Here is a 26,750-nt window from a genome sequence, read left to right as displayed (position 1 = left end):
AGGTGAGGCCATATTGTGATTCCTTTATGAGAATTTTACAACCTTGGCTTTTCCCAGACTGCACTGTAGAAAGCACCAGATAAAACCTGAAGTGTGACTAATTTCTTGCAAAACAAGGTTTGGGTTTGGCTTGTTTTCACGGGGGAAAAACCCACCATTTGAGGCGTGTGAGGGTTAAGTAGCTACACTCTTGTAAGTAGGCACAGTTAAAAAGATTCTGCAAAGGACGATAACTGATAATTGGGCTGACGTGATGTGGAAAATATGCATTTCCTCCACAATCTGTGCCCCCCTCTCCCTGCCAGTGTTATCGCTGAGGCCTTGTTTGCACTCACAAAGCTCACTTGCAGCAAATGTGTCAGCATTCAAATTAGAGGAGCCACCGTGACATGACTCTGCTTTTCACCCCTGGCAAAAGCACGGTTAGGTTCTCACTTCTGCATCAGGCTGCTGATTGCCACGCGGTGGAAGCCTGGCTTGGGAGGCGAGGAAGCAGCGGATAGACCCTGGTGGCTGATGGGCAAGGTGCATAGCAGTGCTCCCGGTTTGCTATATCAGTCACTCACCCCGGGAAACATTCAACTCTTTAATAATATTTTTCCTTTGTCAAGCTCCTGTGCAGAGTGAGGGATTTTCACCTGATTCTGGACTAAGAGTGAGTCATTAGCTCACTGCTAAGACTGGGTAATATATGTTGCAGTCCATAACAGACAGGGGAGATCTCTCATTTGTGCTTTAGAGAGCTCTTTACCCAGTTGCAGAGATCGACTGTAGCAATATTTGTTGTAGTGTGTGTAATGATTGTTAGGAAATGTTCAGAACTGGATGCTGCTTTTGAGTTGGCACAAATGGACTTGGATCACTATGATCCTTGTAGTAATCTAAAATACGCACATACAGATTTGCCCATATTTCCTGAAAAGAATGATGTTGGCTATTGACCAGAGATACAGTATTAGCTGCATACTTTAGGCCAACTACTAAAGATCTCATGTCATGACTCTTAGTTTACCTCTTACTTAAGTGTTTGCTTTAAAAAATAAATCACAATGCAAAATATTACTCTGGCTTTTACAGCCTAAACTCACTCAATATTCCATGTAGTATGCACCCACTACTTTGATTTTAAACATCTCACTGACTGTTCTAGAGAAAGGTCAGATTTAGTAGCAAGAACTTCAGAAAGTTCAGAACCCTCTTTCAAGTCACATATCAACCACTCCGACCTGAGCTTCCTGCAGCTAGCCAGGTTTTCACAGATTTACGTGAATATCAGGTGAGGAGAGGTACCTCAGCAGCAGCAGAGAAGTCCTCCTCCCTGTGAACCCCTACACAGAGGTGGGGCCTTTACAGAAAGATTCTGCCACAGGGGATTCTCAGTCCAGGAGGTGGAAATCTAATTATTTAATTAAAAAGTAATTTGCATTACTAAAAGTTAATAAATATGTTAATAATATATTAAAATTAAATTTTAATTATTTAATAGCTTAAAAAATTACAGAGTCGACTTCCAAACCACCTTATAAAGACTTGAAGGATTCTCTGTAGTTTGCTTTTACCCTGAAGGTGTTCTATAAAAGTAAAAAATTGTTCAAATTTCAGAAGCTGGAACTTAAGTGGCTGATGAGAGAAGCTGACTTTACAACCGTTTAGACAGCACTCTTTTCCACAGCAGTCCGAGTACTCATGGTTCAAAGGGGCTATTGCATCTTATGTGTGTACTTGCAGGCTGATCTGATTAAAATAGAAGTGGAAAAACAAAAGGTATTTGAGGCTTCATTTCAGCAAAGGATTCCAGCACAATGAAAGTAAATTAAGGCTGAAACTTATGCTACAATACTTCACTGAATCAAAGCCTAGAACAGTATTTTGCCTGTCCACTCGTGCTTCGTTTTAATTGGTGAAGCCAGGCATGAACTGACTATAACTCCTGCTGCTCTGTAATCATTAACATTAATTTTTCTATCGGTGTCCAGATGAATTACTGTATTAGAATTAATTTGGGTCACACAGCAATAAGCTGAGCACAAATTCTGGTGTTTGTTTTGACTATAATCTTCTGTCTCTCGCATACAGGTAAATATAGCCTTTGGAGGAAACTTGTTTCTTTCAGTATGAAAGTTATTCCTGATGGAAACTGTGGATTTGTGTCTGCCTGCTTATCAGCAGGCTGTGCATAGTGGGGCAAGGGGGAAGCAGCACAGAAGTGGCTGAAGTGTATGAGCACTGGTTGTATTTGCTTTACATCTGTCCCACGAGTGGGCTTCAAGCCTCTGTCACACACTTTCAGCTACACCAGTGTCTGACCTTCCCTCCTGCAGCTGCAGCCCCTCTTGGCAACTCTGGTACTGAACAAGGATCGGTAATTGGCATCAGACAGGCTTGCAGTCCTTCCATCTGCCTACAGCAACTGGGAGGAACAAGTTTCACAGGGACATAAAAATTTGGCCACATGTGTGTGACAGAGCTTTATCCATGTTCATATTAAATTGTTTTCCCTCATCCTTGAGTCATTCAGCCCAGCTAGTCACTGTCTTGTCCCTTAGTTTTGCATCCCAGTCTCTTTGCCCTCAGTTCATGTTTCCTTTTCACCTGCTTGCCACACTGATTTTTTCTTCCTCCCCTCCCAGTTCTGCCTCACAGGTTTTATTTTTACCCCTCTGCATTTAATTCTGCCTCCTCCCCTTCCTTCCCTTCCCTTTCCTAGGGTTCCCCGCAAGATGAAGATGATCTTCCTCTCTAAGCTGAGCCTCCCATTTTTCTGGAGCCTTGGGCTACAATGGAAAGGAAGGTGCTGCTTAGCGCGAACAATTTATCCTGAAGAAATCAGTAGCTAAGTAAGTCTCTTTTTAGGGTACACAGAATTATTCTTTTAAGACGGCTTCTAACATAATCAAATCAGAGCAAGTGTAGACATCACTAGTAGATGTCCTTGGCACACAGGCCACCCCCTCCTGCCACTCTTCAAGTCCTTGCCATGAGAGCCTGCCACCCTTTCACAGAAAAGTGCAGCAAAGATGTTTTATATAACAAAATAACATATTTTTTCTATCTGGCTTTGGAAGCAAACTGATCTGATGCCAAGCAGGGGGTTGGATCAACTGGCTTCCTAAGGCCTCTTCCCACCTGAATTACTTTATGATTCTACATAATTTTGCCTAAAATTGGAAAACAAAAGTTATCCAGAGGCAGACACACAAGCTTAAAAATGTCAGTGAAAACAAGTTACATTTTAATCCTGATCATGTGAAAACAGTGCCTTACAAATGAAAGCAATCCTGCAAATACACAGGTCTTCCAAACCCAACAGTAATTGCAGTCCTTATACATGAACACACAAAGGTATCCTTTAATCCCTAATCAGCAGTGATGTTACCCGTGACAGCTTCGCTTCTCAGAATAATCTCCATATCAGCTTTGCTTCAGTATTAGTTTACAAGCACAAAAGTATTTATTGCTTCATGTTGTTCCTGGTGAGAAGATTATCCCATTTGCTTCCTGCAGTCGTCTTCTGCCCCAGCCCCCTCCCCACCCTCTCTGCATCCGATGCTGTGCCTCTGAATGTGCCTGTTGTTCCTGAGTGCGTGTACTTGCACATTCCTCAACTTGGGGCTGCGGCTGTGCAGTCAGATGGTTCCATTGCCATGATCTCTTTTCCTCTAGCAATGACTCATGTGATTTTATTTTGAAATGTTCACGGGGCAGGTCTTCTTGCTAAAAAGCTGCAAAAACATGTAATTTCTTTGGTTTGAGTCAAAAGAGAATAGTTGAAGATTTTTTTTGCCTTTTAAATGTCCTAGAGTGGTAACAGAGAAACAATCAGCAATAATTCCGCATGGGAAGAAACACTATCATGTCTGACACTTTCACACTGTCTAGAAAACCTAGAGATGTCCTGCACCATTGTATCAAAGACTTTCCTGAATTCTCATTTTACTCCTCCCTGCTCTGTTTGGTGAGTAGCTGGCGGTATCTGTGTTAACGAAACACGTGCCCTCACAGCACAGCAGCTCCGGGAGTGAAGCACAAGCCATTCGTCTGGGGCTCTGGGTGCACACAGCCTCAGAAGGGTGCCTGGGAGTCAAGGGGATGTTGGAGCTGAGCACCCACATTGTGGAGCAGGGAGAAAGTGGTAGTATCTCCCTGTTGTCAGCCAGCTCTTCTGACAGGCCAGGTATCCTCAAGGACTTGCTTTGGAAGCTGACCTTCTGCAGGAATACTGCAGGAGCTGATTACAGAGAGACAGCTGGGGTATGGAGACTGTCACTTACAATAGTGATATGTTTTCATTTCTGTTTTGTCCCTGATGCTATTACTTAGTCTTATCCACCTTGAATAAAAGTGCTGCTATTATTTATTCTTATCCATCCAAAGAAACTTTTATTTTTTTTTTTCAGAGCTTAGGTGTTTATTGTATCTGGCACAGCATAGTTCTGCTCCAGATTACTGCCTGCACAGTAACAGCAATCCTACATGCACTCCATCTTTCATCCAAACTGTAGCAGTCTGCTACAATTTCTATTTCTGTTTTCTCTTTACCTTATGCTTTTCAAGCATTTCTGCTTTGTCCTTCTCCACCTCTGCACTCCATGTGTGCTGGAGGGGAGATGGGCTGAATCCTCAGCCCTGTAGCCTTTTCCCAGAGTCTTTTACAGAGTCTTCTGCAAACCTCTCAGACCACTGTCACAGACTTCTCTCTCTTAGAGACCAGAGTTAATCCAGGACCTGGGGAGGCACTGAAGGGTGTAGGAAGGAAGTGTCAGGCATATGGTTTTGCTACACACTTTATCAATGGCACAAGGGTAGGAGCTATCAGTGAAGAGCACAGCTGTGGCCTGTGGCAAAGCACGTGGCTGTGTAATACTCATCTGAGTTGAGGTATTACACCTGGGAAGGATGGAGCCTCTAGATTCCAACCTCTAGTGTGAGGAAACTCTCCTGAGCAAACGAGAGGACAGGGGTCAAAGAGGTAACTTAGTCCCAGAGCAGTTGTGGGCTGGAGCATGTATGCATTAATAGAGCAGATGAACGAGTTCAGCAAATGTGGACATAATTAAACCAGCAGGGAGAAATGAGAAACATTGACAGGCTGTGGAAAAGTAAACACGGGCAGTAGAAACACTTCTTCGTGAATTTATATTTTTGGCTACATTTCTCCATCCGAGGAAGTGGAGGGACCAGATTCTGACAATCTGTCCCAGTCCTGTGCATGGTCCAGAGTGTCAGCATCGTACAGAGCTGGCACCAGCCCTGGGGTGAAGGAGCCACTGTGTGGCTTGGCCTCACTTCCTGGCTGAGTAAACTTGTCTGTCCCTTGGGAGAGGAGGAGGAAGGGGAAGGGATATTCTCACCTTCCCCTCCTTCAATGTAAATGCCAAAGTGACGGTGGAGATGCACGACAGTAGCAAGGTAGGATCACGGAGTCTTGCCAGCAAATGTTTGTCTCTGCTAGAGGCTTAGTCCTGAACTTAGGAGATGCTCAGGGTGTGAGGCTCCCTTGGGTCAGTGAGATATTGTACACGGTAGAGAGGGAAGATAGAATATAACTTTTGGCTATTACAGAAAAAAGGGAATTATCCAGTGTATCTGTGGAATATTTCCAATGTGAGTAGTATGCGTAAGTGAGTATGACTTTAACATTTTATGTGAGTTGGTGACTTGCAGTATACAATGAGCCATGGTTCTCTGAAGCAGATGCATCCAGCACTAGCATCTACATCGGCAGTGCTACCCACAGCCAGGGCAGTGTCCATTCACTGCTCCACAGCAGACAATGTGTGTTTCTCAGAATATGGTAATTGTGCTGTGATTAGATATTAATATACCCTAGACTTGGGGTTATTTGTTGGTTGACCAACCCAAAATTTGATAGAAGATGTCCTCCTACCTAAAGGACTAAATGTTCTTTTAACATCAAAGTTAAGTCTTGTTAATTTGCTTTTGACATGGGCCTAAACCATGTTCGCAAGCAGTCACAATTTGGCTGAGTCATGGTAGTGTCTGAAATTCCTGTGCCTCGGCTCTTAGTCTGAGCCTTGTGCCTCTGCAGCCCAGTATGCGATAAGGAAAAGTTTCTATGGGCTATCATGAAAAAATTATTTGGAAAACAAAATAGCCTAGAGGAAGAGATATTGATGTTGAATGGGAAAGAAGCATTGTCATCTTTTGTTCACATGATAAAGATCTCTTCAAGAGGTGTTTTAATGATAATGCAGCCTTCCCATATTTCAAAAGATTTATCAAGTGGCATATTGGTAAATGTAAAGGAAAAATGTTTCTAATTTCTTATAATTATTGATAGGCTTATAGTGTAAATGTCAGAAATTAGTGATTAAGAATGTCTCAGTAAGACTGTAGAAACTCATATTAATACTTTCACGAGGACAAGGTCAAACACTGAAGGTTTTTTTTTTAATCTAGTGAATAAAAGGCACAGGAAGAACCAAAACTTAGGCAAATTCCAAATAATTTTTAACAAGATGATAACCATGGAAAAAAATCTGGAAGAAGTGGTGGATTGCCTGTGTTTTGAAATCAGTTGAAACTCAGTGTTTTTCTAGAAATAGGTCACTAATTTTGTTTTAGCGAAATGCAAATTATTGGAATGAATACAGGGTAACGGGATGAGTTCAGTGGTGTAGGGCTGGGACCCCGGGCACAGCTGGCCCCGTGCTGTATGGGTGCGGCTGGAGCCCTGGGATCATCATAGAGCGTCTCCCACTTGCGCACGACTCTGGTAACGCTTCCCCTCTGAAGTAGGTGATGTTTTATGTTCCTCGTTAGTGTGTGACTCATACAACAGTTTGGTTTCTTGTGCCCATGTATAAAATTACCTGCATATGGGTAATATAAGAAGTGTTTTCCAGTAGGACGACAGCTAGAACATTATACAGCATTCCTGTAAAACTGCACAGACCAAATGAAAAAGCCCACTCTCAAAACCGGCTCTCTGTATTACCAAAAGTGGCTTGGACTATGAAAACTGAAAACGTTCTGAAAATCTAATTTCTTTGACTATTCTGTTGGTTTACTTTGCGTGCTTCTCACACCTTAAAGAAAAGAAATCATCTTAGCGTACTTCTTATTTCTCATAAACAGTAGGACAGTGTGTCAGTTGCATATCTTGAAAGGAAAAACTGGAGTAGACTTGGTTCCCGAGGGTAGGACGTTCTTTTTAATTTACCAAACATGCTTCTCATGAATAATACCCTTTTAAAAGGATCTGAACCGTATTTTAGAGATTTAAACTGGGGGTTCCCTTATATCCATCACCTCTGAATTTGACCTTACAAAATGTAAAAACCTCACACTGAAGTGAAAGATGTGTATCCTTTCTAATTACAAATCTTTCCAGCTATGGAAGAGACACAGGCACTTGGTACAAGCAAGAGTTTGGTAACAGTGTGTGGAAGCCCCGCTGCCCTCTGCATGAGCAATGTCCAGGAGGAAGGGCAGCGGGCAATTCTGGGGACTGAAAGTTCAGAGCGAGTGCTTCATGAGGGTCAGCCTGAGACGTCTCACAGGGAAAGATTTTCTGAGGCTGAATTTTGAAAAACTGCATTCAGAGCCTTAAAAAGCACAGGCCAAGGTGCTGATGAGGGGGATGGTGTGACCCGTGGTGACACTGGCAGAGCAGAGCAGGGTCCTACTGCAAGATGCAACCCCCATGGCCGCTTGCTGCATTCAGCTGCTGCCTTGCCCCAGCCAGCTCCCGGGAAAGCTCTGGAAGAGAAACCAGCATCCTGGGCGGGAGCCCGAAGCCTCCCCTAGCGTGGGAATAGCATGCACGAGAGGATGCAGGGGCTGATTTACGTCACAGCACTGCGTGTAAAACGGCAAGTTACAAAAGGGCATTCTATAGAAAGGAAAAAAATACTAACCCAATATCAGAAGAATGTTTGTCTTCCTGCTTTTAGCTTAACATGGCTCTTTTTTTAGTCACTCAACTAAGATGACTGAATTTGTAGTGTTTGAAAATGCCACAGAGTCATTAAAGTGAGCTTGAGAAAGTGCTGGGAGTCTGTACCATGCTCCACAGCTCTTCTGAAACACACCACTATGCTTGCTATGGTACACTTGAGACCAAAACATGAGTCAATGGCAGCACCATCACCTGCCATAAAAAATATTAAATTACAGAAACACATATTTTTACAGGAAACCTGTGTCAGAAACATGTTATAAAAACATGCTCCTGACAGATGTTAAAGGAAACATCGAGTAAAAAAAATCCAACAGATTATTTGCCATAAAAGACAAGCATTTGCTCTTCCCCAACCTTTTCTCTCCTCGTCCTCTAATTCTCACTTTTCCCATGCAGCAAACTTCAAAGGTTAATCATTGACAGTAGCAAACAGGTGAAACCTTTCTCCTGGCCTTGGAATAACCCACAACTAAAAATGCTTGCAAGTTATTCCAGTGGAGGTCTGATGCCACCTAAAGTCTCCAATAAGTCTTGCAGTAGAACAAATCAGCATTTCCCCCCAGCATTCTCAAGCAGCAACAGCTCTGAAGCTATTGGTTATTTATACTTCTTTGTGGCTACATTAAGCACAGCAGAAGTTTGCACTGTGAGAAAATTAGCTCAGTCATGCCAGGCTGGGTAAAAATCCAAATTTCTGTCATCCTCAGCCTGTGAGAAGCAGACGTTGTAACTTAGTCCAAAATCAAAGCTCTGAAATGGAGAGCCTATCTTTATTCCCCTGCTGCTAAAACTAGCTTGGTAATGATGTTCCTTCATTTTTAACATTTGGAAACCATATGACTCTAAAAGGGAATCAGCTTCAGTAGATGGAAGGACAATGTATGTAAGACATCTTCCACAAATTATACTAAGCCTTAGTGTTTAGGGGATGCCAATGTGTATTTTAGAGTACTCTGCTGAGCAAGGTTAATGCCTTTATCATTAGAGTTGTTCAATAAACCCATCAAAATGTATTGCAATAAAAATATGCTGCTGTCACAAAAATATACAAACTTTGAAAAATGTGGTACTCTTACTAGATTTCCTTTGGAGCAAGTATTGATTGTTGGGGGGTTTTTTTACATCTGATTTAGTATGGTTTTTCTTTAGGATGTTTTTTCAATTTTATATTTCTTTTTCATTTTCCCTTATTTCTGCTTTAGTGCTTGACATAAGAACATCAGTATTACGCGTTGTTACTACTGACCTGTTGTAACAGCTAAGAACTGAAGGTGGTTTTGGATTTTAAGCATCATTAAAAGTGGCTGCTATTGGGTGCTGTTAGGAATGTTAAACCTCATCTTCCAGATCAAAGTGTCTCCTGACTGCTCTAATGAAACAAATGGATTCTAGTTTTTTGTCTTTAGTTTCAGGTCACCTAGAGGTGGGCATAACACAGTACAGAAGTGGTATGGACTGGAAGGGGACAAAGGCAGGCTGAAGTCAGAAGTGATATATTAAAAGGCACCCAGGGAAACTGTGACATCCCCTTGGGCACCTGCATTTTAACAAGCTAAGTTTATCAACAGGTGGTAGGCATTGTGGATGAAGAACCAGCTCTGCTAACATGGTTGTTCCTCTCTCTCTAGCACCCTCTCGAGCTGCTCACATGCCGTGGTGGCCCTGCTGTACCCCTTCTCCTGGCAGCACACCTTCATTCCAGTTCTGCCCTCATCCATGATTGACATCGTGTGCTGCCCTACCCCCTTCCTTGTGGGACTACTCTCCAGCTCTTTGCCCAAACTGAAGGAGCTGCCTGTAGAGGAGGTAGGAGCTGGCACCAGAATTGTTTGCCTGGAGTAAAGCTGGCCTCACCCTGGAGAGGGCCTGCCATTCGCACAGAAATCCTCATGTTTAATTTTTAATCTGCCTCTTTGTTTCTCCTCTGCCTAATTCTCATGAGCAACTGCCTCTCGATAAAACTGCAGTAGTAGGTTCAGTCGTCTCTTTATTCTGCCCCTCTTCCCATACCTGGCACCCTGACAGAGAGAGGTGAACGTTAACCTGGTCAACAGGTAAGTACAGGGCACATACAGTGATTGGTTCTGATTTTGTTGTACCTGGAACAAGAAGAGGAAGACATGAAGTGCCATCTGCTAGGGCAGCTATTAATGCTAATGGAAATTCGTGCATGAAGCCAGAGCCAGCACAGAAAATAAAACATTTAAGCCTTTTTTTTTTTTTTTGGTTACTTCTGAGACTTTGTTAATACTATATTGGAAATCAAATGAGAGTTGCACTTCATCAGTTCTTCAAGTAATAAAATACTACAAAAATACTCCAGGGCATGTGCTTCTCTCTTACTCCTGTTAGTTTCCCATCATTTTTCTATGAAATTTTCTTTTCTTGTGGTCACTTTCAAGGTTCTCTGTGCTTCTGACCCATGTAAATCTCTACTCTGTGTTCCTCCCACTTTCCTAACGCTGCTCTCCCACATCTTCCCAGCTTCATCTCTCAGCTTTGCTGCTTCATTATCATTAATATTTCACACCCTTGCCCTTTGGAAGCCCTCCTGCCTCAAATGACACCATTTTCTTTAAACCCCTCTGAAATACTTTTCATTGTATGTTGTATCTAACTACGTTAAATTAGACTTTAAACTCTAAAGAAAAACTTCACCTTCTTGTTTTATAAAGCACATAACGTGTTGTTTCACAGTAAGAATTTGACTCATGTTGAGGCTTGGGACTGTTCTGATGATCTTTTGCTATTCAAAGGCAGACACAAATGTTTTCTGTCTCTTCAGATATATTTCACTGTACTGTTTTCTTTTCTTTAGGCTTTGATGGTTAACCTGGGATCTGATCGATTCATCAGACAGGTAAAGCACAGCTCGAAATGTTGCCATGCAGTCCAGCAGGCTGTTTACTCCTATAGTATGATTAGGTTTCTTTTATTAGAGATATTTGGCAGGAATTGTGCAGTGGGAAAGAGATGAGAAAAAAAAGTTGCTCGTTTTCTCTTTCACCTGCAAATAAGTACTACTTCTCAGGTACGCAAAAGGGATTGAGGCTGTGACTGTCAGAAGAAATCAAGAACTGTGTTCACCGTGCAAATAAAATATCCAAAGATAATAACATGATGTTAGCAAGAAAATTCACACTCTTGGAGGTGAAAAGGGCAAAAATTGCAAAGAAAAGTTTTTGAGTGAGAGGAAAGGTGAAGACTAGTTTAATGTGGTGGGAAAAGCAGGAGCCTTGTAAACAGGGAGATGAAGGATCACCATCTCCTGATAGTAATGTGGCACTAAATTTCAAAACCAACAACCTGCAGGTTAGATGAGTAAACTTTCTTGTACGATTCCCTGGAAAATATGGCTGGTACATAGAGGTTGCAGAGCTAAGATTCATGTGTCTACTTGCTTTTGCTGAGCAAGCATTAAACAAGATGAAGAGCAACACGGGGAAAACCCAGAAAACAAGATATACTAGCATATAAGTAAAAATAACTGTCAAGAACCAAAGAAGCTGCCTAAAACCAACCAAAAGCAGCTGTGTGTACATGTAGCTGGGCTTTGCATGATCCGTATTTAGTTAAAAACAACTATTTGGACTTTTTGTCATATAAAGACCTGATTCCAAGTTTCTATATGTTTACCTTGCTTTTTGGATTTTCATTCCTGGCTTTAATCTTATTACGAGTGACAAGAAATTGTGTTTAGAAATATATGATAGTTTCACATAGATTTTCAGTATTTTGTTTATGTAGGCATGACAGTAGCAGATACAAAATGCTTTTCTTCTGAATTTTAAACCTTGCAAAAGCATTTGCTGTAGTTGCTGCACAGATTAATGTGACCTAAGGATATTTTTTCTCTCTGTCAGATGGATGATGAAGATACACTATTACCTAGAAAATTGCAAGCTGCTCTGGAGCAGGCTCTAGAAAGAAAGAATGAACTAATAAATCAGGACTCAGATAGTGATTCGGATGATGGTAAGTTCGTTTGGGAACAGGGACTTCTACACGTTCTATAAACAAGCGTGTAGGTAGTATTGTGATTTCCACCCAGGGGAAAGACAGATGGTACTTCAGTACTGAAATACTTTTTGTGACATCAAAGATAGTCTCTGAACACACAGGGAATGGGACTGATAGCATCAACCCACAGTAATACATTGTCAGCCATCTATTTAATTTCTTTGTAAATGATGTGCTCCCATGAGTACCTCTAAACCTTTACTCAAGCAGAGGTCTGCAGTTGGCCCTAATTCAATCCAGATAACTATATGTGCTTAGGGATAGGTCTGAGTTTGGAGTTGCTCTTGGCGCTCGGTATATTCAGGGGAGAGAAGCAGGTACTTTCAGAAAATAGTTTCAGTGCAAGAGGGGCTGAGTTGCCTCTGAAGGTTCATATTTCTCTCCAGTAATTATGAAAACAGCCCAGGGTGAATTTAAATGCCTGTGGTTAAAAGGTATGAACCAGGCCCCTATGTAGTTTTTGAAATTTATTTCTACTCATCTGTGTTACCTATGTAACACTATTCTAACATCTCAGAAATGATGAAAATAACAAATTCTGCAACATAACCTTTTTGATCAGTTCTTGGTAAAGGCTTATTATCCCCAGAGCAAACATTTTAATTCTGAGTCATTCAGAAGCTTCTCAAAAAAACTTGAGTTAAAATATGAGGTACAATTTTGATAAAGCACCCACAAAACTTTCAATTTTCTGTGCTGTTTCCCGAGTTTTTATATTTCTCATTGACTCTTGGTTATGAAACACCAGTTATGTAGACTGGCACTCTTGATTATAAAGCTGCTACCCCTTTCCCTATCTGATGTATATCCAGGGCTGCAAGGAGCCAGTATGACTCCTTTCAGTTATTAGCACAGCATCAGTAAACTGCTAGATGACAGTACCTGGCCCCATGTGGTGACAACACTGAGAACTCTGGTAGCAGCTGATTTTGGTGTCTTATTGCTGCCTTATTTTACAGAATGTAACACCCTGAATGGATTAGTGTCTGAGGTTTTTATCCGATTCTTTGTGGAGACAGTTGGCCATTATTCCCTGTTCCTAACCCAGAATGAAAAAGGAGAGCGTGCCTTCCAAAGGGAGGCTTTCCGTAAATCTGTGGCCTCCAAGAGTATCCGCCGCTTCTTGGAAGTTTTCATGGAATCCCAAATGTTTGCTGGCTTCATCCAGGACAGAGAGCTGCGAAAATGCAGGGCAAAAGGTAAGGGTGATTTTCTCTCCCACAAGGCAGGTCACTTGTGTTTTGCATGGGTCCCGTGGTGAGCACCTCTATCTACAGTGAGAGTCGAGCAAGTTCTTCACGGCTGGTGTATCTCCTGAAATACATTGTCTGCCACTTGCGGGCCTAGATCGTCGCCACGGTAGTGATAACAAAAAGGCTTTAACCAGAAGAATATTCACAACTGAGTGCCTTAAACCACTCAACGGCAAGACTGGGAAGGATCCCACGACGGGTGCTGCCCACCCATTGACGGGACACCCCACCCGCCCCCCGGAGGCTGCCCGCCAGCGCTCGGGGCAAAACGGGAGAGTGTCCGTGTGGTAATGCCCAGCTAACCAAAGGTTCATCTGAGTTTAGGTTTTCGGAGGCCGCCCCCGCTGCGGGGCGCAGCTGCCGCCTGTCGCCGGGGAGGGCCCGGCCCGGAGCTGGGCCCGCCTCACGGCCCCGGCGTGCCGCGGGAAGGGGAGCGGTCTTCGCAGCCGCCGGGAGCGGGAGGCGCAGCGGGCCCAGTACGGGACGCCGCAGCCTGGCTGAGGCGGCGGGACCGCTTCCCGGGCTGCGGCCCCCGTGCTAGGCCGTGCATGGCGGCCTTGTGCCGCCACCTCCCGGGGCGGCGGCGAGGCCGATCTGAGGGAGGCCGCCCTCCGCCGCCGCCGGAGCCGTTATCCGTCACGCAACGGCCGGGGCTCGCGGCCCCTAACAGAGCAGCCCCTTACCGGCAGTAACGTTCTGTAGCATTAGCGAGGCAAAGGGCTGTAAAAGCGGGGAGTGCACGAAGGGGCCGGGGAGCGGCCTTGCCCTGAGGCGGCTCGTCACAGCGTGCTGTTCTCCCGTCCTCCACAGGTCTCTTCGAGCAGAGGGTTGAACAGTATTTGGAAGAGCTCCCGGACACAGAACAAAGTGGAGTAAACAAATTTCTGCGAGGCCTTGGTGAGGAAAACCTTTAGAAACATTTCTAAAATTAATTTTCATGTTTTATTTTTTTAATTTAAAAAAGCCATACCTGAGGTGAAATCATGTAGTCAAGCAGTCTCACTGTGATAGGAAACGGAAATATGAAAAGGAAAACAATGAAAGCGTAGTTAAAGCTGACAAAACCAGATTTAATTACGATGCTGCTTAACACTTTCATTTCCACTTGGGGGCGGCAGAGGAACCAAACAGTAACCGAGGAGGAGAAAAGGAAGTCCGCTGGTATGAAGTGGAAGAGTTACTCTATGGCAACTACACGAGAAATTAGACCCATTTGCTAAGTAGCTTTTGATTGTCCTTGGCTTTTCAGTACATGCTAGTGACTGACGGTGTGCTTTCTTTAGGAAACAAAATGAAGTTCCTTCACAAGAAGAACTAACTCCATTCTGCTGAAAGACCAACCCAAAGACTGTTTATGATGCTGTGCAGGAGACACCTGCACTGCGCCAGAGCTTGACGTGGGAGGAGAGCGGAGCGAGCTGACCACAGCTTCAAGTGACAGCCGATGCTGTTGGACAGCGTGCGAGACGATGGCTCCTTTATGTATTTGGATACAATCTGTACATAATGTGCTGTGAGCTTTTGTAATGAGCAAGAACAACTGTGGTAAATATTTGTATATTCCTGAGAATAACAGGTGCTTTGGTTTTTTCTTTAGTATGAATTGAGTTATGCTTGGTGCAAAAATGAATAGCTGATTATGTGCAGCTGACTGTCTCAGCACAATCACTGACTTCACGGGATGTTTGTGAGAGCTACACTGATGCCTGAATACTGCGGGGTGAATGAACTTGGGTACGTGGGAGAGGTATGCACAGGAGCTGCTTTCATGTGGCAGAGTTGGTATTTTTTTTCCTTCTAATTAATATTAAAAGAAAGAAATAACAAAGTAACTTGATAATAAGGTACTCGGTTAACAATACAAAATTTCCACTTGGTTTGAACTCTGGTCAGTAAGCTACTTGTAATCCAGTCTGCACTAAGACTGCTAAACCTGAGGAGATCTCAGTTCTTTGACATGCAAGCTGCAACGAGTAGGTACAGTACATCCTTTCCCTATGTATGTATGTATGGTTTCTAATAAACTCTGTAAATATACCTGTTTGTTTAGATTCATTGCAAACCTCTGCCGTTTCTGATGTTGAGTAGGTACAATCCCAGTAACTTTCCTGTGATTTTTAATGAATTTGTAATTAAAATCTAAAATGGTTATTGCAAATCTGGGTTTCAGCAGGTTTGCTGTTTCATGACGTGCAGTTTGATTTTTTCGTCAATGTTTTTTTCTGTGGGGCTGAGACAAGGCGTTTTATATCCCTCTTATGTTAATTTTATCCCAACAGAAGCATCTCGTAAACCATTTTTTTTTTCCTTTGCATGGGTTAGCAGCATATTACTCTTTGTCTTTGTATCATAGATACTGCTCCAGAACAGTGGTATTTCCTGGTTGGTTTTGTGCTACCTTGGTTAGATGATCAGAGAAGACACGAGCAGTTTGTAGCAGACAGCCTTTGCCTAAATCTTGGACGAGCTGATCACCTGCACTTCATGAGAGTCTGCTTTTCTTTTGCATCAGTTGCAGTCTGTTTAGGTGGTGTTTCCATTTCAGTGAAGGCTCTCCAGCAGGACAGGAATGTGGCTAGTTTGCCGTGGCTTTCTGCGCATCTTCGATCTGGTAACATAACTCCTGCCGGTCGAGATTGTGTTAAGTGTTCCCTTAGTCTGAAGAAGAAAATATAAAATACTTGAATATATTTGCAAGTCTTGACAGCTAATGATAATTGTCTAAAGCTTCTTAGCAGTGTGATTTATTTAGTTAGATTGGCTTGAGGCTTGCGCAATTCCTAACCTGACAGTGGTTATGGTTTGCTATCAGCCTCATAGAACAAAATGGAGGGATTATTCACTGAAAAGGTGAAGTCGTTTCCTTTTCTACTTACCTCCCTCACACTTCTGTGTATACAAAAGCTTCTTAAGTGTACATGAAATGTCTGTGAAATATCATCTGCTTTTGATTCAATGGACGTTAATCAGAAATGTTAATTTCCATTAGTTGTACTCTATAATATGCTGTAAACTCCAGAATGACTTATAGATGTAGTTCTTCAGAGTGGAAGGAGTCACTTGTACAGGTGCATTCTAGCTATTTTATAAACAACAGCTGCTAGTAAATATATCGGGAAACTTAAGAAATATATCTCTTAAGAAAATGGTGGACCATCAGCCAAAGGAAGTGCTGCAGAGAAGAGCTGCTGCTCCAAAGGCAAGAAAAAGCCACAGAATGCTGGTGCACAAGGACGTGGTGCAGTAAAACCCATCTCCCACACCCAAGCCGTTTTCCTCCATCTGCACTTTATCTAAGTAGAAAGCTTTTAAACCTCATATTACCCGTCAATATGTCATTCCAGTTTTTGTAATGCAAATCAGAGGACCGTACCAGGCAAGGTGAGATCACGTTTCAGAAACATTTGTAGGTGCCTTCCTGATAAACAATCCTGTGTTATGCTGAGGTCTGCGTTTGAAAGGATTAGATGAACAAAAGAAGGGACGTGTATAATTTTGGCGTCTGTATTAGTTGCTAAAACCAAGTGTTCCTGAGCATGGGACATTACTAGTGCACTGTTTAACGGAGAATGAAATCCTGAAGAAAAACAAATCCAGTACCAGTTTTAAATTGGTAAAGATTTGCTTAAAGGCTTAGGGTATCAAATACATAAAAAACCACAAACGACAAACAATAACCCCCTCCAGGAACTGTTACTCTAGTGTGGCAGATAACCGTGTTTAAGTACATAGTATTTGTTTTCCCGTTGTTACGATGTTTAATAAAGTGACCAAGCTTGCAAAATTTCCTAAATTCTGCTCAAAAACCCCTACTTTTGCTACAGTCCACAGAGAGAAGGGAAAGCAAGCTGTGTCGGTAACCACGACGGAACGGCACCGGCGCTGCCTGCCGGCCGAGCTCCGCCCGCTGGCGAGGGCAGCTCCTCAGCGCCGCCGCTCTTCTCCCGTCGCCGGCAGCGCGCCCCGGCCGGGCAGGAGCGGCGGCGGGAGCCCAGGGACCGCTCTGTGCCCTCTGGGAGCCGCGGGGGACGGCCGGGCTGTGCCGGCGCTGCGGCGTGAGTGCCAGCAGAGCAGAGCGCCGCGCTGCCGGACCGCGCACGCCTCAGAAGCTGCCTGGACGCCGCCGAAGCGTGAGTCGGCTCGTCCCGACGGGCTACCGACGCCGGCCTCGCCGGAGTCGCCCCTACAATCGCGTTGCTTCCCCCTCGGCGCCGTCGGGCCGGGCCGGGCCGGGCCGGGCCGGGCCGGGCCGGGCCCCGCCCCGCCCCGCCCGGCCGGGCCCCGCCCCGCCCCGCCCCGCCCCGCCCCGCCCCGCCCCGCCCCGCCGATCCCTCAGCCCCGGCGGGTCTCGCGAGGCTCTGTCCCAGCTCTGGGCGTCTCAGCGAAGCCTCGCGAGAGCGCGGCGCTGGCCCCACCCCACTTCCGCCCCCGCTCCGCACTGTCCCGCTCTCGCGAGCGCGGAGCTCTTTCTCTTCCCTCGCGCACGCCGACAAGATGGTGGGTGCTGAGGCGGGCCGGGCTTGGCTGATCCGGGCCAGGCCGGGCTGGGCTGTGGGGGCCCGCGGCCGCCGCTCTTCGCTTCCGCGGCGGGATGGGGCGGGGGACGGGAGCGGGGCGGGGAGTGGCGCTTCCCGGAGGCCGCGGTGGGATGAGGCCGCTCGGGCCGTCCTTCGGCGGGCCCCGGCCGCCATGGCGCCCGACTGCGCGGCCCCGGGGGAGGGCGGGCGGCGGCCTTGCCTCTTGCAGCCCGTTGTGCTCACAGCTGCTCTGCCGCTTCCCCGCAGCCTTCCCGACTAAGGAAGACCCGGAAGCTGAGAGGACACGTTAGCCACGGGCACGGCCGCGTTGGTGAGTGGAGAGGCGGCCGCTGGCGGGCGGGTGCCCCTCAGTGAATGCCGCCCCATAGCACCCCACCAGCACCGCGGGGTGCTGCTGCTGCCGCTGTCCCCCACGGGGAACGCGGCTGCGGGTAGTAGCGAGCAGTACTGACGGTCATGGCCTGCGTGGGTGATGCTCGCCCTGTGGGGTGGATGCCGCAGTCATGGGCTGATCCGAGCCTTGCGCCTCCTTTTAGGCATGCTTGGATTTGTAACTTAACCTCAGTAGCGGTCGAGCGATGAGTGCTGGTTGTGTGACACCTTAAGCTCATGGGGCAGTGCTGTGTCCCTTCTCTTTGGCCATCCCTGCCTTTCCTTGTCACCCCTCTTGTACTGGCACTGGTGTCATCTTGTACTCCTGTAAGCTAACCAGGGCCGTGCTATGGTTATTTTTTTTTTCTCTTGTAGGATTAGTTTTTAGTTGGCTCATCTTGCCGAATTAAGATGAATTCGGAAGAGTGAATAGAACAAGAATAATTAGCTTAAATTGACATTGACTGTACATCTAAGCTCAAGTATTATGTGCAATATTCTTAGCGTAACAAACTTTTCTTTTTAGGCAAACACAGGAAACATCCTGGCGGGCGTGGTAATGCTGGTGGTATGCACCATCACAGGATTAACTTTGATAAATAGTAAGCTGACATTTTAAATATATACTAGCAACGTGTATGTTCCTGAAGTAGAAACAACTAACTTCTGTGTGTGAATAAGCAAAATTCCCTGCAATCCTATGTGGTGTTTCCTCTAACCTGAAGTATGGCATTGTAGCTGCAGTCAACTCCTGTCCCTTTCTACCCTAAAATCAAAGGCCTTTTCACTTAAACCAGACATCTTTAAGAGTTCAGTGCAGTGTTTGGTAACCTTGACCAAACTTGCCTGTTACAACGTTGTCCCTGCTTAGCGATGCATGCACAAAGTGTTATGTAAATCCAAAATGTGTCCTATTTAGCTGCGTACTGTAAAGGTAAGGGATGTTGTCTTTACTTATTGCCGAGACTAGAGTCACATCTGGACACTGCTTGTTGCCCTGGTGTGCTAGAGTACTCGGACAGTAACCACTAATCTATATTCACTGGCTGTGGCCATTCTTGACTCAGTCAGTCACCAGGTTAGTGACAGGAGCGCTGGAACTCCTCAGGCAGCGCAGCCCTCCCTGCATTCATGGAGTTGGGGATGCTCTGGAAATACAGGGCTGGGCCAGCCTTAACCAGTGAGGGGGTTTGAGTTGCAAGTTCAAGGGAGAAAAAACGTTCCAAGAGAAAATAATTCTCCCTCGGTTTGGATACTAATGATTATTGCACTTAAATACTACGTGTTAATATGAATAAAAGTATCCTGTGACATTTTGATTACTTTGATCAAGTAAAAGGCTTGTTTTCCTGTTAATTGTAGTACTACCTGTTCAGGATGATTTCTAAGTACGATCTAATGAGAAATGTGTTTTTTTTCACAGTCACCCTGGTTACTTTGGAAAAGTAGGCATGAGACACTATCACTTGAAGAGAAACCAAAAGTTCTGTCCTACTGTCAATTTGGATAAATTATGGACGCTTGTCAGTGAGCAGACGAGGCTCAATTATGCAAAAAAGGAGGGAGGACTGGCCCCAGTCATTGATGTTGTGCGCTCAGTAAGTTTCTGCTTATCTTCAAACCTGTAATTCCTGGTCGCTTCATGTGTAACTTAGCTTTGCGTGTCCAAGCAGGAAAACGGTGAACTGCAAATAAGCTACAGTGCTTCAGTATTTGTGAACTTCTCAAGACAAATGTCATGGCATATAAGCAGTTACATAGGTATTTAGGCTGTTACGTTTTTTCCTGTAAGAACTTATTTGTGTGTGATTGTGGACGGGGACTTCCCTTACTTTGGAAGGTGGTGAAAGATGAAAATCAATTCTCTAATACCGAGACTAGAGTCACATCTTAACATGTTTGATTGTCTTGGTGTGCTATAGTTCTCGGACACAAACGTCTGATCCCTATTCGCAGGTTGCGGTGTCTCTTACCTCAGCCAGCCACCGAATCAGCGACACTGACTAGTCTGCCAAGTGGGTATATTCTGTGCCCCAAATTAAGATACCTGTGTTGTCCAGGTGTGCTGCCGTTTCTAACAAGCGATGGCTTCAACGGCTGTTGTTGTTACTGGACAGTGTGGAGTGATTGTTCTTTACATTAGAAAAGGACAGGAATAAAATGAGGATGCCAGTGGTAGAGAACAGCTATTGCTGTGGAAGCGTGCAAAAGCTTCCGTTGTGCATTTAAGACTTGCAGAAGCAGCCTCCGCTTTGTGCAGAAATACCGGCATGTCCTACAGGTAGAGAGCACTGACCAGAAGTCATGGGGTAGTAGATAGTCTTGGAAGTGCAGCCAACTGCTTCCTCTTTTGGAAAAGTGGGGAAAGGTTGGTGACTTCTTTATCAGATTTCACAGTGTTTTCTGTAGATGTAGTATGGTGGGGGAGCAGAAATCCAGCTTCTAAATTACAGGAAAAGTTCAGTTTAATGTTTCCACTTTTTCTCTGAACAAACCCAACTCCACTAGGTCACGCAGGGTAATTTTTTTCCATTCCTATCGATTTTATATTGGAGACGGACACTAAAGGAGGTCACAGTTATCATGGTTTTGGTTTTAACTGGTTCATACTAAAAGACAAATCTGAATGTAGGAGCCTGCAAGCTGGTTACAAACACTTAACGCGTTTCTTAATCTTTCCAGGGCTACTACAAAGTCCTGGGCAAGGGGAAGCTGCCCAAGCAGCCTGTAATTGTGAAAGCAAAGTTCTTCAGTAGAAGAGCAGAGGAGAAGATCAAAGAAGTTGGAGGTGCCTGTGTGCTTGTGGCATAAAAGCCTTTGTTTTATTCAAATTTTTTGAATAAAGATAATGTGTAAGGTGGGCTGATTTACAGAAACTTCTGAATTTTTTTCCTGACTTGTCCAGACACTGTTCACATTTTAGTCTTGTCTGCTTAGTTATTTCTGGCAGGTTTTGATTAGTGATTTGACTGCTTCTCACTATCTTTTGAAATAGCCTGGCTGTAGTGTCCAGCAGTTGGCATGTACAAATGCATCATCGTTTTGTCTTTACAGGGTAGCAAAATAGATAGCTTCTTCCTGTATTTGTGCAGCTCTTTTGATTGGTGGTCGGGATTTTTGTACACCAAAGCAACATCTGTGGGGATACTGCCTTGGCCTTTGGGAATGAAACAGCAAGAGAGTGGACAAAGAAATGCAATGGAACAATGCAGAGTGGGTAGCAGTATACCAAAAATTGCTGTGTGAAAGAGACAGTATGGGAAATTGCTGTCAGGTAGCTTTGTGATGAGTAGACTTTGGGGTAGTGAAAGAATTCTAGTCTCATTTCTACTAAGGTGGAGTATAGGAGGGAGTGAAGGAAATCCCCAGGAATAGTGTGGTCCAGCAGGGAAGAAATAGGCGGGAAGAAACAATCCAAGGTTTCTACCAAGTTATTGCCAGACTTAGGTCATGAGAAGTACTTCCAGCAGGGTTCTGCAGGCACTGAAGGTCTGCCTAGAGCGCAGCGTTCTCACAAGTAACGCCAGCTTCTGAGCAGAACAGTGCTGTGTGGTATGCCTCTACAGCTAACAGCAGCTGTGCCTCCAACAGGAATAGTGATCAGCGTTTCTCTTCTGTAGGCATTGTGCACAGAAATAAGATGTATTATGAATTTAATTCAACAACGTGGTTAAAATCTATGCTTTTTTATGGCATTATTTATGAAAAGTCCTTCTAAATTATGACTTCTGCATTTATCCCTCCCGTGCTTCAACTGCTGCTAAATGGACAACAGCCGGCTAGCTTCCGATCGCAGTCAGCATACAAAACATGTACCATTTTAATCCATGTGCTTTTTAGAAGCTGCTGGTGTAGTACTCAGAATCGAGGGGTTTGTGTTCTGTATTCAACAGCGTGAGCCCCGTGGTCACCTAGAGCGTGAGCTGCCATTGATAGTGTAACACTGTTTTTGCAACCTCTTAGCTAGACCACAGCTTGTAAATAAATCAGATTTCTTTGAGATTAGGCTGACTTCTTTCACCACAGGATGAAATCGCTTCTGCACGTACTAATTCTGAATTTCACTAATTCCTAGCAATTGTAGCAGCAGCACGGTGTCCTTCTGGTAATTATGGCAGACAAGCCGAACAGATTGCATTTGGCTAAAGATCTTTAAGGCTTCTTGTCAGTGTTACTGGACTGAGATGGCAGTTCCAAGTTGGTGTGGTTTTAAGGGTTAGTAACACTGGTCGTGTTCTGAAACTGTTGCTTAATGACTGAACTAACAGAGTAACTGTTCATTAACTTTTGTTCATTAACTCCTCAGGCAGGGGACACAATTCCTGAAGTTGCCACGTGTGGGACAGAAATGGTGCCACCTAGCTTCATCCTTCCCTACAGCTAATACAGAGCAATGGCACGGCTCTGGAACTGTGCTGTATGAATTGCCGATGTATTTGGCTGAAAATGACTACATAAACTATTGCTTGCATAGTTCTAACATCAAAATAGGGCTTCAGTTGCCAATGCAAGGCTTGACCCTGCATGCCAAAGCAGAATCTTTATCTAATGGTAAAAAATCAAACTATTAACTTAAAGCTAGTGAGCTAGCTCTTGTTTTAAGTGTCAGACCAAAAGCACATAAACACCTGTTTTTTTTATGCTCACTGCTAGAAGCTTTGAATTATTGCTAGTAGTTGGACATTGCCTTCTAGTACATGTGATATGATCAGTGATATGACCCTAGTTAATCAAGTCCTAACCTAGTGTCTGGCAATAATTGAGTTTAGAGGGATTTTAGGGCAAAGCTGATGTGCATTGCTATGATAAAATAGCTAATCTTAGCCTGCTAGTTGTGAAGGACTGTAACTCGAACAGTTTGTAAAATACTGAGGTAAGAGTATGTGAACTTTATCTCACTGTCTGCTGGGACCACTGTTCCCTAAGACGCGATGCTATTTATGGACTGCCAGAGCAAAATCGTTTCAGTCCTCGAAGGTAAGTTGCGCAGTACTGCAAAAAAAGGAACGTTGTTACTCCCTCACGTTGGTGACCTGATTGCTGACCACATCACAGAGACGGCGAAAAGTTCTGTTACTCCGAAGTACATGTGACAACAGGCCAGTGGTGATACCTCACTAACATACGTCGTAGACACCACTCTTCAGTGCTTTGGTATTTAACGTCTGAATATAGTATGTCTTATGTAATTCTTCCTTATTTTGTAGTGCTTTTGAGTACAAAGGGCCCTGTGTGTGAAGTGTACAGCTCCACCAGCCCTGGTCTCTGCTCTGCTGAAGGCCAGCTTAGGCATTTGGTGTGGGGTTTGGGTTTTTTGCACACCTGAGCCTTGCCTGCAAACGTACCTGCCCTGGGGCTGGGGCTGGGCTGCTTCATCCCTGGCGGCTGCCGGTGCCCGGGGGTCTGGAGGAATAAATCACTGGTTTTGAGATCGGGCTGTTGTATCGAGGTGTGTTTCCAAACGGCAGCAATCCCTCCCGCGGCAGGGCCGGGGCCGCTCCCGCCACGCAGCCCACCGGGACCCCCGGAAGGCGGAGCGGCTGCCGGCGGGCGCCGTGCCGGGGCGGGGGCGCTGGGAGCGGCCGGCCCCGCTGAGCGCTGCGGGAGCGGGGCCTGTCCGCCGCCCCCCGCCATGGCAACGCCGTCCGCACCCCAGGAGGCCGCTTCCGCTGCCGTGGCGGCCCGGCCCCGCCCCCAGCCCGGCCGGCGGGTCCCGCCCGAGTCCCGCCCCCAGCTGTTACTCATGGCCGTTGGTCGCGCGGGGGCGCCCGCGCAGTCGTGCTGCCTGAGGGCCGTGGGGCGGCCGCCAGCCTCCGCGCCGGGGGGGGTTTCGGGGGGCTCGGGCGGGCTCTGCCGGCCGCTGGCCTTCCCGCCCTGCCGTTGCTTGGGGTAGACCACCGGCGGGGAGGTGTCGGAGGGCCGAGTAATCACAAACAGACGGCATTCACCGGCTTAACGAGCCGCCCCCGTGAGGGGTGGTAGGGAGCCCCAGGATGGCTGTCCGCGGTGTCCAAATCCAGGATTTTCCTATATAAAACCGGTAGAAATGAGGAAGCTAAATGAAGACCAACTAAATTCTAAAATGTAACACCTCATCCTTTTTATTTGTTTGGGTTTTTTTGTTTTGGCTTTTGTTTAACTGATAAACATGGTTTGGTAGATGAGAATATTTTTATTCAAAGTTTTCCAAATTCTTGGCAACTTACAATACTGCTAATGAAGCAATTATGGACAAAACGGCTAAAGCTGATGTTACGACATTTTAAATGCTGTAATGAGCCTCATGTAGCAAGATCCACACTTAATGGAGGGAGGAAGATACAAAAAACTCCACCTGATTAAGTCAGAAAAAGGAATGCAGGACATTGAAAGACTTGCATAGAGAGTTTATCCCTAAAATACAGAAATCATAAAGTTATGAGGATATATCCATACAAACTTGTCTTGTATAAAATGTATTAATGCTTTACCGGAAGTTCCAGTCCTGTGATACCTGGATGCTTCCCTTTGATTCGTGTTGGGGTCGCTGGTGCCTTCCTGACTCCACGACTGACCTTTTGGTCCTGAGGCAGCCCCCCAGCACAACCCCTTTTCTTTGCCCTCGTCTGGGCTGACGAGCCAAAAGCCCAGCACGTTTCTTCCCGTTCGGGCGTGGCTCAGCCTGCCGGCTGCCTCCACAGCTCTCCCTGGCTTCGTCCTGCGTCCTGCCTCGTTACCCTCACCACACGCCTCCAAATGCCATCAAGTCTGTTTTCTTTGTAATCACTGCTGCTGTAGCTGGTGTTTCCCATCAGCATAGCCAAGTCACTGGCGATGTAGCTGCCTGACTGCCAATTTGCAAACATGTCTCAGCGGGAAACTTTAAACACTTTTAATCACCCTCATACTTCCCCCTCCTACCAAAAACCATGTACATAGCTACTATCTATGTCATGTAAAAAGCATAAATTAAAATGTATGGTAACCTGCTTCTCATTCAGCCACAGGTTTGGCCTGTACGGTGCTACAGTATTTCCCAGTATTAGGCTTTGTTTGCACTGATTCTCTGTACAGGGATGCTTTGGTCCTGGGCTGTGGTTTCTCTGTCTAAACAATGTGGTAGTCTAAGACCTCAACTTCCTACTGCAGAAATTACATGCTTTTGTAGGTGCTGGTTTGTCTTCTTAGCAACAGTAGTTGCAAGAAGCAGTAGAGATGGAGTGAGCTGAGAAGCTGTCCTGCTCTAATGACGTTTGCCTCTGAAAGATGGTGGATGAAGATGCACTATAAAAAGTGAGCTCATATAATAAACACTTATATCCCGTTTATTAGTTAAGCCACAGGTACGATTACCACAGCTAATTTCTAAAGGGATTTCTAGTTTTGAAATCGCAATCACATGTTTTAGTGGTAGGTTTGAATTTCTCTAAGTGAATTCAGTAAAGATGATGGGTATCTACCTATTTTCATTTGTTCCTAGAATGGATCTTGGGTATGAAATATGGTGTAGACTTTAGCATACGGTCCATTTTTTTCTAAAATATTTTAAATAGCAGTGACTTGAGGATGCAACACTTAAACAATTCCTGGTTAGGAATTTCTGAGACTTCCATAATTTTTTTGCATTGTAGAAAAAAAAAAAAGACCCACTTACCAACAATTTCCACTGGAATCTGACCTGAGGCAGAATCCCTCAAGAGAATACATAGCCCTAAGTTTAGAGCTGCTGCTCTTCTGTGCTGGGGAAATCTGAAGATTGTAGCTGCAAGTTATGCACTGCTGGTAGCAAGGCCACCATGCCAAGGCACTGGGCAGCTACATGGGGCTCTGGCCCCCAGGAGGTTTGGTCAGCTGGAAGGGGGATTCCAGGGGAGACAAGACTGTGTTTGCTTTTTCTCCTCTGATGCAACTTGCAAAAGTTTCCCTTTGCAGGCTCTGTCTGAGCAACATCTCTCAAAATCTCCTAATCAAGGATGGAAGATGAACTGCAAAACTCTCAATTTACCTTGGGGAGCGTAGGTTGGCAGGAGGAATGCCATCCTACTTGTGGGAAGCTCAGGTTTGGTCTATCATTTGATCTGTGGTCATCTTGGCAGTTGAAATTTGATTACTGTGAAGTGCATTTTATTAAATTTCTGTATAGAAAATTGGCAGAAGGTGCTATACATTTATCAAGGCAGCTTTCTAACATGCGTTGCTGAAATGATGGACGTGTGATCAGTTATACTTGTTTGCTTTACCTGAAAACTCTGAAATATTGAAATTGTAAAAGCAGTGAGAGAATATCATCATTTTTATGGCACAGTTTTAGTGCTTCTGGCAGGAAATGTACAGCGTGTGACAATTCAACCTGGTAGCAGCTTTGTAAGTAGATCAATAGAACAGATTACTTCAGTTTTTACAGAAGTTGCAAGTACTATAGACAGATAGTGGGATCATGGTTTGTAAACCTTAAACCGCACTTTCCTGCACAACAACCTGCAAAGATATTCTTTTTTGTAAAGCAGGTACGTGATTTTCAGCTGCAAGGAACTTCCTCTTCCTTCACAAGGACTAAATAAATGTTGTTTCTGAGAACATGCATCCTGCTGTTGCCTTCTAGTTTGCACTTGAGTGATCAAGTGTTTTGCTAAGTGAAAGGGTTGTCATGAGCCATTTTGTGAC

The 26,750-nt window shown here is 44.9% G+C and overlaps 3 protein-coding genes and 2 non-coding genes across 13 annotated transcripts in view; all 5 read left to right on the top strand.

Moving 5' to 3' along the window:
- DENND2B (DENN domain containing 2B) overlaps positions 1-15,234 on the top strand; it is a 184,687-nt gene extending 169,453 nt beyond the window's left edge. For all 6 annotated transcript variants that reach the window (XM_064452672.1, XM_064452671.1, XM_064452668.1 and 3 more), the window contains 6 exons: positions 9,553-9,730; positions 10,743-10,784; positions 11,788-11,899; positions 12,904-13,143; positions 14,008-14,094; positions 14,481-15,234. In XM_064452672.1, the coding sequence (XP_064308742.1) occupies positions 9,553-9,730; positions 10,743-10,784; positions 11,788-11,899; positions 12,904-13,143; positions 14,008-14,094; positions 14,481-14,515 (694 nt within the window). In that variant the 3' untranslated portion in view covers positions 14,516-15,234. The remainder of the gene's footprint in view (positions 1-9,552; positions 9,731-10,742; positions 10,785-11,787; positions 11,900-12,903; positions 13,144-14,007; positions 14,095-14,480) is intronic.
- Positions 15,235-17,165: 1,931 nt separating this feature from the next.
- RPL27A (ribosomal protein L27a) lies at positions 17,166-20,983 on the top strand. 2 transcript variants are annotated; one of them, XM_064452680.1, is made up of 5 exons: positions 17,166-17,327; positions 17,982-18,045; positions 18,634-18,709; positions 19,531-19,705; positions 20,790-20,983. In XM_064452680.1, the coding sequence occupies exons 3-5, from the start codon at positions 18,678-18,680 to the stop codon at positions 20,916-20,918; spliced, it is 336 nt and encodes a 111-aa protein (XP_064308750.1). In that variant the 5' UTR covers positions 17,166-17,327; positions 17,982-18,045; positions 18,634-18,677; the 3' UTR covers positions 20,919-20,983. The 2 variants fall into 2 exon arrangements, with proteins under 2 accessions (XP_064308750.1, XP_064308751.1); XM_064452681.1 differs by lacking the exon at positions 17,166-17,327 and adding an exon at positions 17,606-17,694.
- LOC135313723 (small nucleolar RNA SNORA3/SNORA45 family) lies at positions 19,067-19,198 on the top strand. The gene has a single exon (XR_010373252.1). It is a non-coding gene; the product is annotated as a small nucleolar RNA SNORA3/SNORA45 family (small nucleolar RNA).
- On the top strand, positions 19,978-20,109 carry LOC135313724 (small nucleolar RNA SNORA3/SNORA45 family). The gene has a single exon (XR_010373253.1). It is a non-coding gene; the product is annotated as a small nucleolar RNA SNORA3/SNORA45 family (small nucleolar RNA).
- Positions 20,984-21,114: 131 nt separating the features above from the next.
- The window catches only part of TRIM66 (tripartite motif containing 66), a 64,703-nt gene continuing 59,067 nt past the window's right edge, over positions 21,115-26,750 (top strand). For 2 of the 3 annotated variants that reach the window (XM_064452666.1, XM_064452665.1), the window contains exon 1: positions 21,115-21,320. In XM_064452666.1, coding sequence (XP_064308736.1) covers positions 21,129-21,320 — 192 coding nt within the window. In that variant the 5' untranslated portion in view covers positions 21,115-21,128. Of the gene's footprint in view, positions 26,146-26,750 lie in introns of all 3 variants that reach the window. The other variant, XM_064452667.1, reaches the window with a different exon arrangement.

Source organism: Phalacrocorax carbo, chromosome 5 (genome assembly GCF_963921805.1).
Source record: "Phalacrocorax carbo chromosome 5, bPhaCar2.1, whole genome shotgun sequence".
In the NCBI taxonomy this organism is placed as follows: Eukaryota; Metazoa; Chordata; class Aves; order Suliformes; family Phalacrocoracidae; genus Phalacrocorax; species Phalacrocorax carbo.
This window is presented reverse-complemented; position numbering and strand designations above follow the sequence as displayed.